Source organism: Pristiophorus japonicus, chromosome 14 (assembly GCF_044704955.1).
Source record: "Pristiophorus japonicus isolate sPriJap1 chromosome 14, sPriJap1.hap1, whole genome shotgun sequence".
NCBI classification, from domain to species: domain Eukaryota; kingdom Metazoa; phylum Chordata; class Chondrichthyes; family Pristiophoridae; genus Pristiophorus; species Pristiophorus japonicus.
The window spans coordinates 25,325,463-25,342,080 of NC_091990.1; the positions used below are offsets into that span (position 1 = coordinate 25,325,463).

A 16,618-nucleotide genomic window follows, 5' to 3' on the forward strand; every position below is an offset into this window, starting at 1 on the left:
AATTATCTTCTCAAAAAAGGAATAAAAAAGGCACGAGTGGCAGAAAGCAAAGAAAAAGCGAGATGGCAAATCTTTTAGTCTGCGTATCCCATTTAATGAGGGTATTCCTCCACTGTTAAATATTTTAGTCAATGTTGTGCTCAAGGTAAAAACAGGTTGGTTCTGCTTTGGGTACCTGTGTCCCTCAAACACTCCCAGGGCAAATAATCATCATCATTAGTACCTCGAATCAAGGATGACTTGCCTCCACGTCACAAAGTTCACAGGTGTTTCAATAAAAGGACCTAAAATTCCAGGGTCCCAAACAAAATCTTGAAGGGTGGAAGATGCCTGTGCGTGGATTTAAAAAAAAAAATGTGGTGGCAGTTGCCCACCAGTCACCACACGGCTTGAGAGCTCGGTCTTGGTCCAGTGGCAAGGATTAACCAAGGTGACTGGTGACCTGCTCTGCTGGAACATGCAAGTGGGCCTAGACTCATGCACAAAGATGAAGACTTGGGAATCCCCTCTGCATGATCTACACCCAAGATAGGTTTTATGGAGGGTCAAAAGGAGGAGAGAGGGGTGAAGAGGTTTAGCGAGCAAATTCCAGACTGCAGGCCCAGGTAGCTGAAGCACGGCCGGCAATGGTCGGGTGAAGGGAGAGGGGGATGCACAAGAGTCAGAGGAACACAGTTCAGGTGGGGAAAGGGAAAAGGGAAGAGATAAGGACAGAGAAACAATTGAAACTGGTGCAGCTACAGATGGGAAAACTGCAGAATTTCCAGACAGTTCTGACTGGGGTGAACATACCTGAACAATGTTATTCAACACAGAAAATCACAGCTAATCCAGAACATTTCGTAATCCTGGGGGTGTGTGTGAATGAGATTTCCAGTTGAGTAAGAAACCCGGGTAAACAGACATTTACATCATTAAAAACTGACAAATTTGATAAAAGAACATTCAGTCCAAAAATGTTTCAAATTCCCAAGAGAACAGAAGGCTGAATTTAACAACCAGAATTTTGGCTGAATGGAGACTAAAATTTGTTGCATTTTTTGAAGATCCTCTTTGAGACTGTCTTGCATGTGGATTTAGTTCAAATACAGATACATCATGGTTAGATACAGAGTCAAGCTCCCTCTCCACTGGCCCATCAAACACTCGCAGGGCAGGTGCAGCATGGGTTAAATAGAGTGAAGCTCCTTCTACACTGTCCCAAACACTTACATGTCAGTTAGTTCAGTTGATCCATTATAAATGTTTAGATGGCTCAGTGAACCATGTTTGTTGCTAGTCTTGGTCCAGCGTTTCTTCCTGAAACGTAGAGTGGAGCCAAAACCCAGAACATTTTAAATAAAAGTTTAAATACATAGATAAGTAAAATAAGATTTGAAATTTATAGTGCCTTTCACAACCTCTGCACATTCCAAAGCACTTGTCAATTAAGTATTTTTTTTGAAGTGTAGTCATTGTAATGTAGGAAATGCAGCCGCCAATTGACACAAGATCCCACAAACAGAAATGTGATAATGACCAGAGTGTTTTTTTTTAAAAAAAGTGATGTTAGTCAAGGGATAAATACTGATCAGGTATTGATTTTTAAACAATGCAATCAGAAGAGGAATTGGTGATAAATGGACCACTTTAAAAATGTTCCATTTGATTCTCCTTTAATTGATTACTCTTTAAACAGGATGGATTTCCTCCTCCCCCTCCATACCAATGTCTCCCTTCTCTCCTGAAGACATGGACATGGAGTTGATTCAACAGTTGCCCTCTAGTAGCATTCTTAACATGAACCTGAACAGGAACTTAACCATGGGGAACCCCCCCCCACCCCCTACTTTCCAGAAGGGTCACTAGATAGAGATTAGCATAAACCAGGCTTATTTGTTTTTACCTCGAGACGCTGATGCCAAAGGTAGCAGCCCAAGTGAGTGCACTCACGACAGAGCAAGGATCAATCCAGAGATCATCTGGCATATGTACTCAGTTATTAGAACATGGCATTTATAATGGATCAACTGAATGTAAAATTGATGGTGCACCAGACTTCTGCAATGGATATAGATTTGTGGCGACTCCAAATTAGCATTGACTGAAGGTCAGCAACCCACTAGGCAAAAATAGAACTGGGACAGTCAAAAGAACTTTAGCTTCTCAAACTAGCAAAGTCAAATATGGAACATTTTAGATTAGGTTTACGATTTGATTGCATCCTTGTTTTATTAGCCCTGGGGACACTGACAATTTGCTTCCTCATTTTGAAACTTTTATCTATAACTGGCTAACATGGCACAATGTGTATTTTATTCAGTTACAACTCAAATTTTTCCTTTAACAACTTGCATTTATAAAAGCACTATGAACAAAGTAAATATGTCACAAGGCACACCATCAGACAAAATTTGAGTGAGTCAGAGATATTAGGACTGGGTGGGGGTAAAAGGCAAGTTTTAAGGAGCAACTTAAATATGAGGTGTAGAGGGGTAAAAATCAGGGATGCGCAAGAGGCCAGAATTGGAGGAATGCAGAGATCTGAGGGTTGTAGGGCTGGAGGAGGTTAGAGATAGGGAGGGGCGAGGCTATGGAGGGATTTGAACACAAGGATGAGAATTTATAAAAACGAGGCTCTGCTGAACTGGGAGCCAATTAACTGGGGCAAGTATAAAATTGAAAGCTTCTAGCAAGATTAAAACCATGCAAGAGTTTGTTCCTATTGTCGTCTTTCTCTCAGGAGAAGCAGTCACCGTGGGCAACCGATAGAGCGACCAATAAAAAAAAAAATCAGGAGAAGGAGTCAGTGTCGGAAACATGGCTGGGAGTGGATAATCTTGCTTCCCTCAAGGGGGCTTTGAAACCTGAAGTGCGTGCAAACTAATCACAGATCCTTAGTCACCAGATATGCAGCCAGTTAAATATAAAATTTTATTTGCAAATACAAAATGTAATTACTACATGTATGAAATTTATAAATAATGCTATCAAAAACATACAAAAGTTGTAACAAAATTAGTACAAACTGATGTCTTTTCAAGGCAAAGCAGATAGTGTGAGTTTGACTCCATCACACTAATCCTATTCAGATAAAATGCAGAGATGAGATATCCTGAGCTGTGGCTCCATTTGCAGGGCACACTTTCCAGTCTCTTCACATGAATTATTAATATCCTGAAATCTTTATATTTTTCATTATGAAAAAGGAAATAAAATCATTTCATAGTTTGGTCGAAGTTCAGAAACTGGCCAGTTTTGTATCAGACTCCTGTACATTATACAAAGGAAAGCTAACATTCAGCAGGGCACTGGACAAGGCAAGAGGTCAGTTTTACTTGGAGATAGGTAGCCCCTTTTAAGTTATACCTGCATTTAAATTTTTAACAGATTTTCCATGGATTTAAAAAAACCTGCGAATGTTGGAAATCGACCGAGGTCTGCAAATGTCACAACATACAGGAGGGGGATTCAGGTGGGAAATCTTTCATTGCATTAGTTGCAAATCCACAGCATCCAGTTATTTTAACATAGCTTCATCAGACAATAAAAAAAAATGATGAGTCAGTTAGTGTTCCTCCTAAGGAAAGATAAATGCAACTGATCGATCCTGGCCCATGGGATTCTCTGCACTTTATACAAGGCTAAATGCTGCAGCATATTAAATAACTTCCTTCCCCATGGTGAACAGTAAATGATGTGCAATTCAGCACATCTCGGGGCACACTTCATACTGCGCTAGTGCAGTGCGTGCTTTGAAAAATCTTTCAACATTACAACAGAACGCAGTCAGGTTCAGAGAGTCCCAGAGCCACTGAATGCCCACAATCCACTTAAAATAAATTCCTAAATTAAATATTTTCTGCACAACTTAGGTTCCAATTTTGGTTGAGAGTAGTCTCAATTCAATTCCTAGTACTCCAGTACGATACATACAGTGGGAAAATGGGGGGGGGGGGGGTATCAGATAGCTACAGTTGGAGAATACTCTTCAGAAGTTAGAGAACGTCAGCAGGAGAGGAGAAAGCTTCAGGGTGTGCAATTCCTGACCTGGGATTGCATGATATAGGCACTGGATGATGGAAGCAGTCCATTCCTCAGAGCCAAGATACTTCACTTTGATGACAAAGTTCACCAAATAAAATTATAAAAACTCCAGACAGTACTTCAACTGTGTTTTATTACAAGCAGAGGGTACTGGAAGTGCTCGGTGGGTCAGGCAGCGTCTGTGGAGAGGGGGGCAGGGGTTGGCGTTTCAGGTCTATGTCCTCTCGTCAGTGCTGGAGGGGGTTGGAGATGTAGTGGGTTTTGAGCAAGTTTAAAAATGAAAGAGTTGGAGATGGCTACACTCAGCCTAGGTCAATGTAAAACAGGAGAATTACACACATGCATTAAAGTCCAGCTTGCTCCACACCACCAGTCACTGGAAGATGTCACTGTACCCCACAATGAGGCTGGGGTGGTTAAATGAAGGAAATGCTACCCTAACTCATTAGTTCCCACCCTCCCCACTGGTGTGCATTTAAATTTTGATTGTTAAAGCAACCCACTCCTTTAAATCTGAAAAACTGCACACCCGAGAATCTACCTGTCTGAAGATTACCACGGCAATCTCCAAACTTAGCCCACACTCCAACTCTCCCAAAATGGCTGCTTGCATTACTCCACCCAAAATACCATATTGTACATTCTCACTGCCAATTCCAGCTGAAGTTTAGCAGTAGATAGAAATCATAGTCCATCTGGGAAATGACATTAGAAACTGATGTTCATTGTACAAAAATTACAACAGAAAATGCTGGAGACACTCGGGTCAGGCAGCATCTGTGGAGAGAGAAACAGTTAACCCTTTCAGTTCTGCCAAAAGGTCATCGCGAAACATTAACTCTTTCTCTCTCCAGATGCTCCCTGACCTGCTGAGCGTTTCCAGCATTTTCATGTTATATTTCAGATTTCCAGCATCCGCAGAATTTTGCTTTTGAAGTTTCAGTTGCTACTCAGATTATTGGAAATATTGCCACTTCGCTAAAAACAAGAGGATTGCTCACAAGGCGATTACACAGTACTTGGTGTAGTTTGAATATTTACAAAAGTACATTAGTGACAGCTGTAGGCTGCCTGTTTAGTGCATTAAAAAGGAGAGAGTGACAGCTGTGATGAGATTCTCTGTCCCTGCCTTACAGGGAAATCTCATCGTGGCGAGTTTGTGAACTTCTTTCTGGAACTGGTTTCAATCAAGGCATTTTCATGAGATTGTCCAACACAAAGACTCAGTGCAGTGCCTCTCCCCCCCACCGCGCACATTCACTGCGTGATGCAGTTGTCTCCCATGTCCTGAGCGTATCGATCCGAAATCATCGTCCGCAACTCATCGATGTCTCTGCCCAGCTGCCTCACTTCAGCCAGTCTCTTGGTTAGTAGCTCGATGTTTTGCCAGTCACCCTCTTCTACATTGGAGTAATGCATCGCTGAGGAAAGCAAGTAATTAAACACAAGAACATAAAGCCTAAACTGAAAGAGCATTTTGCCCACAGTCCATTTAGGATTATTAAACAGATTCCCCCCACCCACCCCACCAATCCTGCTCCAGACTCCATGTCTGATTATTCTACCATCCATTCTCCCCTCTCTTCCCTGTGCTCAAGGTGAGGGATAGAGTGCAGAGGGTGAAACTCTTTCCATTTCAGGCACAGTATCTCAGAACAGGAATAGCACAACCAGAATAGGGTAGCTTCCTCTGACCCAACAATGTGCTTTTGCTGCAGCCCAAGAGTGTCGCACTGTAACAGGGCACCATTTCTATATCAACCACCTGTGAGTGGCAATGGAAATCAGTGCCAGCTTTGTTGGTCGTAGCCCCATACCACTGGGGCAGGACTGAGTCCCCAAACTCATTTCACATGGGACTTACCACCAACAGGTAGTGGCTTCCACTCTACAGCACTTGGCTCCCCAGTTCCTAAAGTCCCTGCCCCCACCTCCCCATGAAAAAAAAAATCCAGTAGTATTAATCTCCAACCCCCCTCCCCCCCGCCCCTTTTTAAAAAAGTGCGAGTTGGCCTTGAATTAACTCCCTTCTGTGGGAGTTTGTGCCTTCTGTTCACTATCAGCAGAGACAGGAATATTGTTAATGCTAACCTTGAGGCTTGTGAACTTTGTACCCATCCTCTCCCCTCTAGTCCCATGCTCATTGGGCAAGTTAAATCTCTAGTTGCTTGAACCTTCTCCATAACTCAGTCCAAGTCCTGGAATTATCATGGTCACACTTCCCTGAAGCCTTTCTAATCCATTTATATCCTTTGAGGTAGAGCAACCCAAAGGTGATCCTCATAGTTCAGGATTGCCCTGTACAGTCAACAGAACTGGTTCAGACTTGGTCAAATTCCCTCCACTTGCATCTCAATGCCTTACTGATCACTGCTTCACTGTGTTCAGGACATGATCACTCCTAAATTCTATTTGGCTTCAGCTAGTGTAGACTTATGTTCTAATCATGTTACCAGTTCCAAATGCAATAATTATCCACATTAAAACCCATCTGCCATATCTCAATCCAGCTACACAATTAGTTGAAGTCTATTTCAGTAAGATGACTTTGTCATCAGCAAATGTAACCCTACTACAGGCACCTTGCTACACAATGCAAATACTGAATAGCAGGGCTCCCAGGACAGAGTCCTATGAACCATAAAGTTATTGCCTGGGAAATGCAACTTAACCACTTGTCACACTGCTCTCTTCTCTTGCTAAGCATATTCTTAGTCAATCCATGCAATTTATCAACTTATCCACTAGCCTTAACCTTCTCTACAAGTCTTGCAAGGAACTACATCTACTGGATTACCCTCCCCTAGTGGTAAAGTTAGAAACATAGAAAATAGTAGGAGGCCACTTGGCCCCTCATGTCTGCACTGCCATTCAATATCATGGCTGATCCTCTATCTCAACACCATATTCCTGCTTTTTCCCCATACCCCTGGATGCCTTTTTTCTAAAAATCGATCCATCTCCTCAAATATATTCAATAACTTGGCCTCCACAGCCTTCTGTGGTAGAGAATTCCACAGGTTCACCACCCAGAGTGCAAAATTTCCTCCTCATCTCAGTCCTAAATTTCCTACCCCGTATCCCAAGACTGTGACCCCTTGTTCTAGACTTGCAAATAAGTTTGTAAACAATGGCATCTCATTGTTATCCATGTCGACTGCTCGCTAGTGTTAATTTATACCATCCTATAAAATATCCTCAAGTATTTATCCACGTTTATGTTAGCTGTCTAACAGGTTTGTGCCTCTTCTCACATTGGAGCAGTATTTGCCCAAATCCAAGCGTTGATAAAATACTTCACACAACCCCTTCATGGATCAGTCAATAATTAAACCAACGAGTCTGAAACTGTGCCCCACACACTAGGTTCAATCTCCTGTCTGTGCTCAGTTAACTGATCTCAACAGGGATGGCAAGGATCCTGCAACTAATTATTGGTGCCCCAAGCCAAAGAGAAAGGGAGGGAAACAGACAGAACTCCCGCTCTTGGTCACTACTCAAAAAAGGAGCCGAACACGAGTCCATGCACCTGCTGGGAGCGTGAGCACGAGCACGAGCACTCGAGCGAGAGCAGCAGAAATTGAGGCTTCAGATCCATGAAAACCTTCCACTGTTTCTCTTCCCATTTGACTTCAGTTTATGATGTGAACCATTCTATTTGGTGTCTTTAGCTGGTCCATCCTTTAGTTTAACTCTTCCCCAATATCTCTCCGTTTTTGTTCTACTAATAGAAACTTCTTAGCCTGCCGGAGATACATGATAATAGAGCAGGAATGGTAGAGTGATGGAGGTCCCATAGCTCTAACCTGTTTTTCAGTCACCAAGGGCAACAGTGATAGATGCAATAGGCTCAATACCTCAGCTGATCTATCCCAGGAACTGGAGATGGATACATCACAACTACAAAATAAACACTCTCCAGACAGACAAGGGGCTTATTGCATTCAATAAAAAGGGACACAGCTTTGTGTAGTTGCTATACCAACCAAACATGTAAAGTGGAAGCTCTGCCAAATTATCTGAAATGAGAAACAATTCTGCTGCCTGCTTATTCACTGAAATTAGATCGCAACCATTGGGAAATGTAATTTTAAATCTCTTTTCCTTCCTTTATGAAGGCACGAACTCACGCTAGGGCTAAGGCAGCGCAACAGGACCAGACCACCACCACTACCGCCCCCAAGTGGCCATTCTGCGCTCCCGAGTGTTATTAGGATATCTGACGATGGACGGGATGGGATAAAATCAATCCCATCCTATGGCTCATGATCAAACATTCACTGCATCTTTTGAACAAATAGGGGAGCTTTTAAATCCAATTTAGCATGAAAACAGATGCGGTGCAAATCAGAAATGCTGGTAATTGGCAGTACAAGGCACAGCACCTTGGACAGAAAGGGCACGATAATATATCCGATGGGATGCATCGCACAGCCAACTGATCCCATCTAAAATGGTAGAACGTAGAATAAAACAAGACAGGCTAAGGATGTGGGAACAGCAATGCAGGATTTATTGCCTATCCCGAGCTGTCCTGATTGCAGAGTGGCTCACTGGGTTACTTCAGAGGGCAATTAGGAGCCAACCATGTTGGTGTGATAGTAAAGTCACACATCAGCCAGACTAGGTAAGGACATTAGTGAACTAGTTGGGTTTTAATGACTGACAGTTTCATGGTCACTTTTACTGATACCAGCATTTACTTCTAGATTATTTTTTTTAATATAAAACAGTCAAGCTACAATTTGAACTCATGTTTTCTGGTTTATTAATCCAGTGACAAGACGATATTCTATACCTATACTTTCAGATGCTGACCTGCTGTGACACACTGGATACTTACACTGGATCCCAAGCAGTAGGGAGAGGTTGGGGTCTTTGCCTTGGGCTCTCTGTGTGAGGATGTTGCAGATTGCCTGTAGATCGTACAGACTCCTGGCTAGCTCTCGATGCAGCCTCTCCGATAGCTGCATGCTCTGTGTCGGTAGCTGCTTGCTCTGGTCCAACTGTCCCAACTGCTCCTGAAGTGTCAAGCTCCTTTCAATCAGCTCCTGATTCTGGGCAGAAAGCTGCAATACAGAGCAACGCAAAGTTACAGGTTTATGCATCTAATTTTCTTTTTAAAAAAGGTTCCCTAATCCGAGCTGAAACTGTGTACTTGCTCCAATTGTTTTATACAAGTGTGCTGTAAAATCTTGGCTAAATTATTTTCCAACTTGCTCCCCTCCCCTGAAAGCACAGTCTTATTTGGGTTAAAAACTGAAAATGGCAGAGAGGTCAGAACAGTGTGTCTGCCCTAAAGGGCACAGATCCCCACACCCCCAGGCACTACCACCTCCAGGTAGCAGGGATGGCAAGTGGCAGTATGAGGAAATGCTCCAAAGTTGGGACGAAGGCCTATTCTGGGGCACTGTCTCGGAGTAACAAACCTCCCTTCATTTATACACTACCTGAAAAAATGTGCTTTGTGGCATTTCTTTTTGGGGCTACATTATTCTTGGTTTGGTGCTGGTAGTTTTCTCGGCACACCAGACACCTTCTCACCCAAAATAGCAGACGGTGACCCATCTGAAGGGCTCTGCATGGAGCCACAGGATCGCAAGTGACTGCCCCCCTCCACAGGAGAATTTTCCCCACTCAGCACCTTCAGGTAGAGCAGGAGGCAGCTGGGTCCCACGCATGGTCACAAGAGACAGTATTCCAGTCAGACATGAGTGTTTCTACAGAGCGGATTTAATAATCAGAAAACACAAACTCCATATTCAGCTTCCTTTCCGCCCATGACCATATTCAGTCACGAAGAGCTTGGACAGGTTATATACCTGCCATCTGCGGACCATCAGACACTAATATGTGAAAGCGGGTAATGTCCAACTGTGTACATTAGCTCAAGTGTATGGACTCTTCCAGACATCAAAGCAGGTGTGGCTTTGAACAGAATTGCAGCAGTGTGCAACAGACTGCACCACGGAGGGTGTGGGTCGACACCCACAGCTGTCTCCATGCAGACCTCTGGTTTGCAGCTGTGCAATTATGGAAGGCATTGGGGAGAGTGCAGAGGTGGGGGAGAGAGCAATCCTGCTCATCATGTGGCTTCTAAAAGGAAGATTAGAGATCTGGGAGGAGGTTACCTGGACAACAGTGAGCAGTGCATGGAAAAAAAAAGCCAGCGACCATTAGTATAGAGCTACAATTGGGTCATATATACTACCTGCGGGCTGCACCATGCACCCTTTAGAAAATGGAGAGCAGCCAGTTGATTCTGGACCTGTTGTTAAATGGGAGTGTGCACACACGATATGGGTGAAGGCACACAGATCGAGGATCAAGTGCATGTAGTAGTTGCTCATTCCAGCTCGTGCTTCTCCCAGTATCTCAACCCCTCGTTCAGCCAAGGGGTCAGTGTGGCCCGGGGTGCAGAGTCCACAGGCAGCAGCAAGGCCGCTGGTGAATGTGGGTCATGAATCGAACACCAACAATTTCTTTCCTTCTCTGGGCAGATGAAACACTCAACTGTTACTAATTCTCATGTCCCGTTCCAAAGTCACAATTACGGATCATGTGATATCAGAATGGTCACGGATGATGAACTAAACCATTTGACCACATACAATGGAATTTATCAGAACCATATTGATTCGGGGGTGTATAACGGTGTGTGTCTGAGGTAATCATTCAATGCTTCCCCAACACTCCAGATTCTCTTTCAGTCAATACTCAATAGCTGTTTTTACACTGCGTAGGATCAGTGTTAGCACTGCTGGTTCACAATGCATGGCTTTTGTACAGACAGCCACAAGCCAAGTGTTCAGACTTGCTAAGACCAGCAGCTTAGAATCACCCATTTTTAGCAGGTCTTCTAACAGCCTGTTTTAGTGAGTAGAGACCCACACACTTTGGGAACTGGCAGCACTAGTGCATAGGATCTGAAAGCAGCCATTAGCTCCTTCAGTTCTCACCTCCTTCATGGCCTTCCTCAGTAACTGCGATCCGTTCTCCTTCCCAGATAGCTCCTCTCGAAGACCCTGGCTTGTCCCTTCTTCCTGTGCCACACATTCCTCCAGGGCCTACAGATAGAAATTAATATTTTAAGCGATCTCCACCACCACCACAACTGTTCCCTTCTCTCCTCGAAGCACTGACTGGCAATCTGTTCCATGGCGGCCAGCAGAACTTTGTGACTTTGTCAATTTAAATAGTAAGTATCAGCAGACTATTCTGCCATGGTGGCATCATAGCCAAGCACAATCTTATCCTCACCAGACACCCACACTCAGTTGACAGCAGTGGTCACTGGATATCGATCAGGCCTGGAATGCTCTCTAGCCAGAGATGCTGAACACAACTGCAAACCTGAACTTTTACAGATTCCTGTGTCAAAAAAAAGTGTTGCCTGATAAATGGAGTTTACTTTCTAAGGGGAAGCTAGACAAGTACATGAGGGAGAAAGGAATAGGATATACTGATGGGATGTGTTCAAGTAGGATGTGGAGCATAAACACTGGCATTAGACCAGTTGGGCCAAATGGCCTGTTTCTCTATATATTTTATGTAATTCATCTGAGCAGGTACAGGACATCCAACAAAACTAAGTCCTGCAATAAATCAGCAGCTTTTTTGCTCAATCTTAATACAATTGCCTTATTAAAATAAAAAAGTTGCCAACTGTTGAGCATTTTCACATCAGGAAAAGAATGACAGGACACAGAGCAGAGTAACCTTCCCTCTAGAGTTAATCTATGAAAAGTGTGTTTGAAGACCAGGCCCTCAACTGCCACCAAGCTCATGGTCGACAGGGCTGTAGTAATACCCGCCCTCCTGTATGGCTCAGAGACATGGACCATGTAGACACCTCAAGTCGCTGGAGAAATACCACCAATGATGTCTCCATAAGATCCTACAAATCCCCCGGGAGGACAGACGCACCAACATTAGCATCCTCGACCAGGCCAACATCTCCAGCATTGAAGCACTGACCACACTTGATCAGCTTCACTGGGCAGGCCACATAGTCCGCATGCCAGACACGAGACTCCCAAAGCAAGTGCTCTACTCTGAGCTCCTTCACGGCAAACGAGCCAAAGGTGGGCAGAGGAAACGTTACAAGGACACCCTCAAAGCCTCCCTGATATATTGCAATATCCCAACTGATACCTGGGAGTCCCTGGCCCAAGACTGCCTAAGTGAAGGAAGTGCATCAGAGAGGGCGCTGAGCACCTTGCCTCAACGCCAAGAGCATGCAGAAATCAAGCGCAGGTAATGGAAAGAGCATGCAGCAAACCAGTCCCACCCTCCACGACTATCTGCCCCACCTGTGACAGAGTCTGTGGCTCTTGTATTGGACTGGTCAGGAGTGGAAGCAAGTCTTCCTCGATTCAGAGGGACAGCCTATGATGATGAATCTATGTACCTTAAGTCGTGTTACACCACCAGTTCCTGCACCAACCATCCTAATGTCCAGAGATTGCCACTGCCAAACTGAAGATAGTTGTGTGCTGTAGTGCCGACACCCACCAGGAATTGGACGGAGACTGCCCATGTTCACCACACAGGCCGTTCAAAGCTGGAAATTTGAGACTTTCACCCCATCATTCTGGGCTGGAACTGAATGCAGCTCCGAGCAGAGGGGATTATTTGCTTTGTTTCAGCACCAGTGATTTACACAGGTGCTTGTGTGTTTTTGAAGTTTCCTTACCTGTATTTGTGAGGTGAGCTGCTCCATTTTCTGTTGTTGTTTATCTATAATCTAGTAGGTAAACATATCATGAATTAGAAGCAGCATCTGAAAGGAGCATAATTAGTTCTGGCCTTCAGATTGCTTTACACAGCACATTTGCACTTCTATTACAAACATTGGCATATTGAATTCCCCACCTGAATTATATGCAGAAAGGCAGGACACACAGCGAAGAGAAGATATTTGGTAGCGATTATTTACATACTGGTGTTTACACAGGAAACTAGATTATCTGAGACACTGCAGGATAAAAGGAGTACACTGCCTCTCCCACACAAAGGATGTGGTGCTCGGTCACTGGTGAAATATCCACTGGAAAATTAAATCACTGATAACAACCAAGTGACGGAAAAAGGTAAGAATTAAATCAATGGACAGGGTTAAGGTGCTCCATTTCTAACGCTACCACATTAGGAGATTACGAGAGACGATCAAGAAGCATGAATTATTGAAAGAGTAGAAGAATTAGGAGCAAGAGTAGGCCATATAGCCTGTCAAGCCTGGTCCACCGTTCAATAAAATCATGGCTGATCTTCTACCTCAACTCCACTTTCCTGCCCAATCCCCATATCCCTTGCTATCCAAAAAGCTATCGATCTCAGTCTTGAATATACTAATTGATGGCACAGCCACAGCCCTCTGGAGTAGAGAATTCCAAAAATTCACAATCCCCTGAAGAAATTTCTCCTGATTTCAGTTCTAAATGGCCGACCCCTTATCCTGAGACTATGACCCCTAATTCTAGACTCTCCAGCCAGGGCAAACAGCCCCTCAGCATCTACCTACCCTGTCAAGCCCTCAAAGAATTTTATGTTGTAAATAGATCACCTCATTCTTCTAAACTCCAGCAAATATAGGCCCATTCTACTCAATCTTTCCTCATTAGGACAGCCCCCTCATTCCAGACAATCAATGGCAACAAACTATTAAAAATTGGTTTGTACATGAGTTAATGGCATTTGTTCCCAGAGTGGTTGGAAGTGGGTAGCGGTGTTGCACAGGGTTCAGTTTGGGGGCCACTTCTGTTCACATGATTTGGATTTAGAGGGAGTGGTGTCAAAAGTTGCAGATGATATCAAAACAGGAGGTAAAGTTCATTCTTGAATACCAAATGAAACTAAAAGGACATTGACAAGACAAGGAATGGGCTATAAAGAGCCAGATGGAATTCAATGTCAGTGTGAGGTGATGAATTTTGGTTAAGTAATTATGTGGTGAATGGAACTAGGCAGAGATTCACCAGATGCTGCCTGATGAGGAAATACAAATACAAAGAAAGATTTTGTACTTTTATTTGTTCAAACACAGATTACAGGCAATAGGATAGAAGTGTTTAACATGAAATAATGGGAGTGTGGTGATAGAAACAAACTGTTTCCACTGGTTCAGGGGTCAAGAATGAAAGGCCACAAATACAAAATTAAATGCAAGAGATTTAGAACACAGGGCAGGAGAATCTTGAGTTGAGAGACTGTGGAATTCACTTCTCGGGTTAGTGGTTGCGGCAGAAACTGTCAGCATTCCATATTAGACCAGATAGGTGGAAGAAGAAAACGGTGTGAAACAATATGGGAATAGGGTGGTTAAATGTGATTAGGATTATTCGCTTGTGAGAGGGGCAAAACGGTGATACAGAATGGCCTATTTCCACGTAGTAACTTTATTTCTGTGTGTAATTCCAGCCCCTTCAACTTCTCCCCACCCTAACTATTTCACTATGGATCTCCGACCTTTCAAATAGGTCACAGCCAGACTCTTGGAACTCCTTCCCCAAGCCCCTCCATTCACCTTTCATAGGCAGTCCCTCGGAATCAAGGAAGACTTGTTTCCATTCTGAGTTTTTAGGTGGCTGTACAGTCCAATACGAGAACCAGTGTCTCGGTCACAGGTGGGACAGATAGTCGTTGAGGGAAAGAGTGGGCGTGGAGTCTGGTTTGCCACACGCTCCTTCCGCTGCCTGCGCTCGATTTCTGCATCCTCTCGGCGTCGATACTCGAGGAGCTCAGCGCCCTCCCGGATGCACTTCCTCCACTTAGGGCGGTCTACAGCCAGAGACTCCCAGGTGTCAGTGGGGAGGCTTTGAGGGTGTCCTTGTAACGTTTCCTCTGCCTGCCTTTGGCTCGTTTGCCGTGGACGAGTTGCTTTGGGAGTCTTGTGTCTGGCATGAGAACTATGTGACCTGCCCAGCGGAGATGATCAAGTGTGGTCAGTGCTTCAATGCTGGGGATGTTGGCCTGGACGAGGATACTAATGTTTGTGTGTCTGTCCTTCCAGGGGATTTGCAGGATCTTGGAGACATCGCTGGTGATATTTCTCCAGTAACTTGGTATCTACTGTACATGGTCCACATCTCAGCCATACAGGAGCACAGGTATTACTAAGGCCCTGTAGACCATGAGCTTGGTGACAGTTTTGAGGGACTGGTCTTCAAAACACTCAGGCAGCCAAAGGCTGCACTGGAGGCGGTGTTGGATCTTGTCGTCAATGCCTGCTCTTGTTGATAGGAGGCTCCTGAGATAGGGGAAGTGATCCACGTTGTCCAGGGCCATGCCGTGGATCTTGATGTCTGGGGGCCGGGGGGGGGCGGTGGGGTGGTGCAGTGCTGTGCAGCGAGGATAGGCTGGTGGAGGACCTTTGTCTTACAAGGCCTATGCTTTCATACGCCTCGGTAAATACGTCGACTATGTCCTGGAGTTCAGCACAGACATGATTTTTGGAGCGCGACAGCTGCAGGAAAAATGCAGGGAGCAGCACCAGCCCTTATACATGACCACCTTCGACTTTACAAAGGCCTTTGACACTGTCAACCGCGAGGGTCTATGGAGTGTCCTCCTCCGTTTCGGATGCCCCCCAAAAGTACATCGCCATCCTGTGCACACAGACGCAGGCATCATCCGCGTCCTGTAGCTCGACGACAGAGGTTGGAGCGGTCTTGGACCTGGCCTGGAGACGACGAAGGTTGAACAGCTTCCCACTGGTTCTGTAATTTAGTTCCACTCCAGCGGGGAGCTTATCAACTGTGAGTTAGAGCATGGCAGCGAGGAACATTGAGAAGAGAGTTGGGGCAATGACAGTCCTGCTTGACCCCGGTCCGGACATGAATTGGGTCTGTGATGGATCTGTTGGTAAGGATCACGGCCTGCATGTCATGAAGCAGGCAGAGGATGGCAATGTACTTTTGGGGGCATCCGAAACGGAGGAAGACACTCCATAGATCCTCACGGTTGACAGTGTCAAAGGCCTTTGCAAGGTCAAAGGTGGTCATGTATAAGGGCTGACAAAATCCGCACTATGATTCCGGGAGGAGCTCCTCAGCCACGGGGAGAAGACAGTGGAGGAGGACTCTAGCGACGACTTTCCCAGTGGTTGATAGCTGGGAGATTCCTCTGCAGTTGGACTTATCCCCCACTTTTTTTTTTTTAAAAAAAAGATGGACACGATCACTGCATCTCCAAGATTTCCCAGCATGCACTCCTCCCTCCAGATGAGATTCACCTTTAAAATCTACTCAAAACCCAGTTTTTCCATCCAGCTTTGTGTTCGCCTTCCTAGTCTCTCCCTCCATGGGTCAACATCCGTTCCCAATCTCCATGGGAAGAGCCGTGGGATTTTAAAAAAAGTTATAGGTGGCATATCAATAAAAGTTACTGCTGTTTTGGTGTCTGGAATATAGGCGTTGTCTGAACTGAACAAACATCTGCTGTGGCTCATTACTTAAATACAATCCTTTTGATCTCCCACATTGTGAATTAATTTGCAAGACCACAGACAGACAAGGAGAGAAGCTGCATCGTTCTATTTTTCAGCAAATGAACAAAAGACTATTGCTTGTTTCCATGTCAGAAACAATTAAAT

General features: G+C 44.6%; 1 protein-coding gene across 3 annotated transcripts in view; it reads right to left on the reverse strand.

Moving 5' to 3' along the window:
- Positions 1 to 2,900: 2,900 nt before the first annotated feature.
- The window catches only part of cep85 (centrosomal protein 85), a 62,376-nt gene continuing 48,658 nt past the window's right edge, over positions 2,901 to 16,618 (reverse strand). For all 3 annotated transcript variants that reach the window (XM_070898999.1, XM_070898997.1, XM_070898998.1), the window contains 4 exons: positions 12,722 to 12,772; positions 10,986 to 11,093; positions 8,870 to 9,095; positions 2,901 to 5,447 (listed from right to left, as the gene is read on the reverse strand). In XM_070898999.1, the coding sequence (XP_070755100.1) occupies positions 5,284 to 5,447; positions 8,870 to 9,095; positions 10,986 to 11,093; positions 12,722 to 12,772 (549 nt within the window). In that variant the 3' untranslated portion in view covers positions 2,901 to 5,283. The remainder of the gene's footprint in view (positions 5,448 to 8,869; positions 9,096 to 10,985; positions 11,094 to 12,721; positions 12,773 to 16,618) is intronic.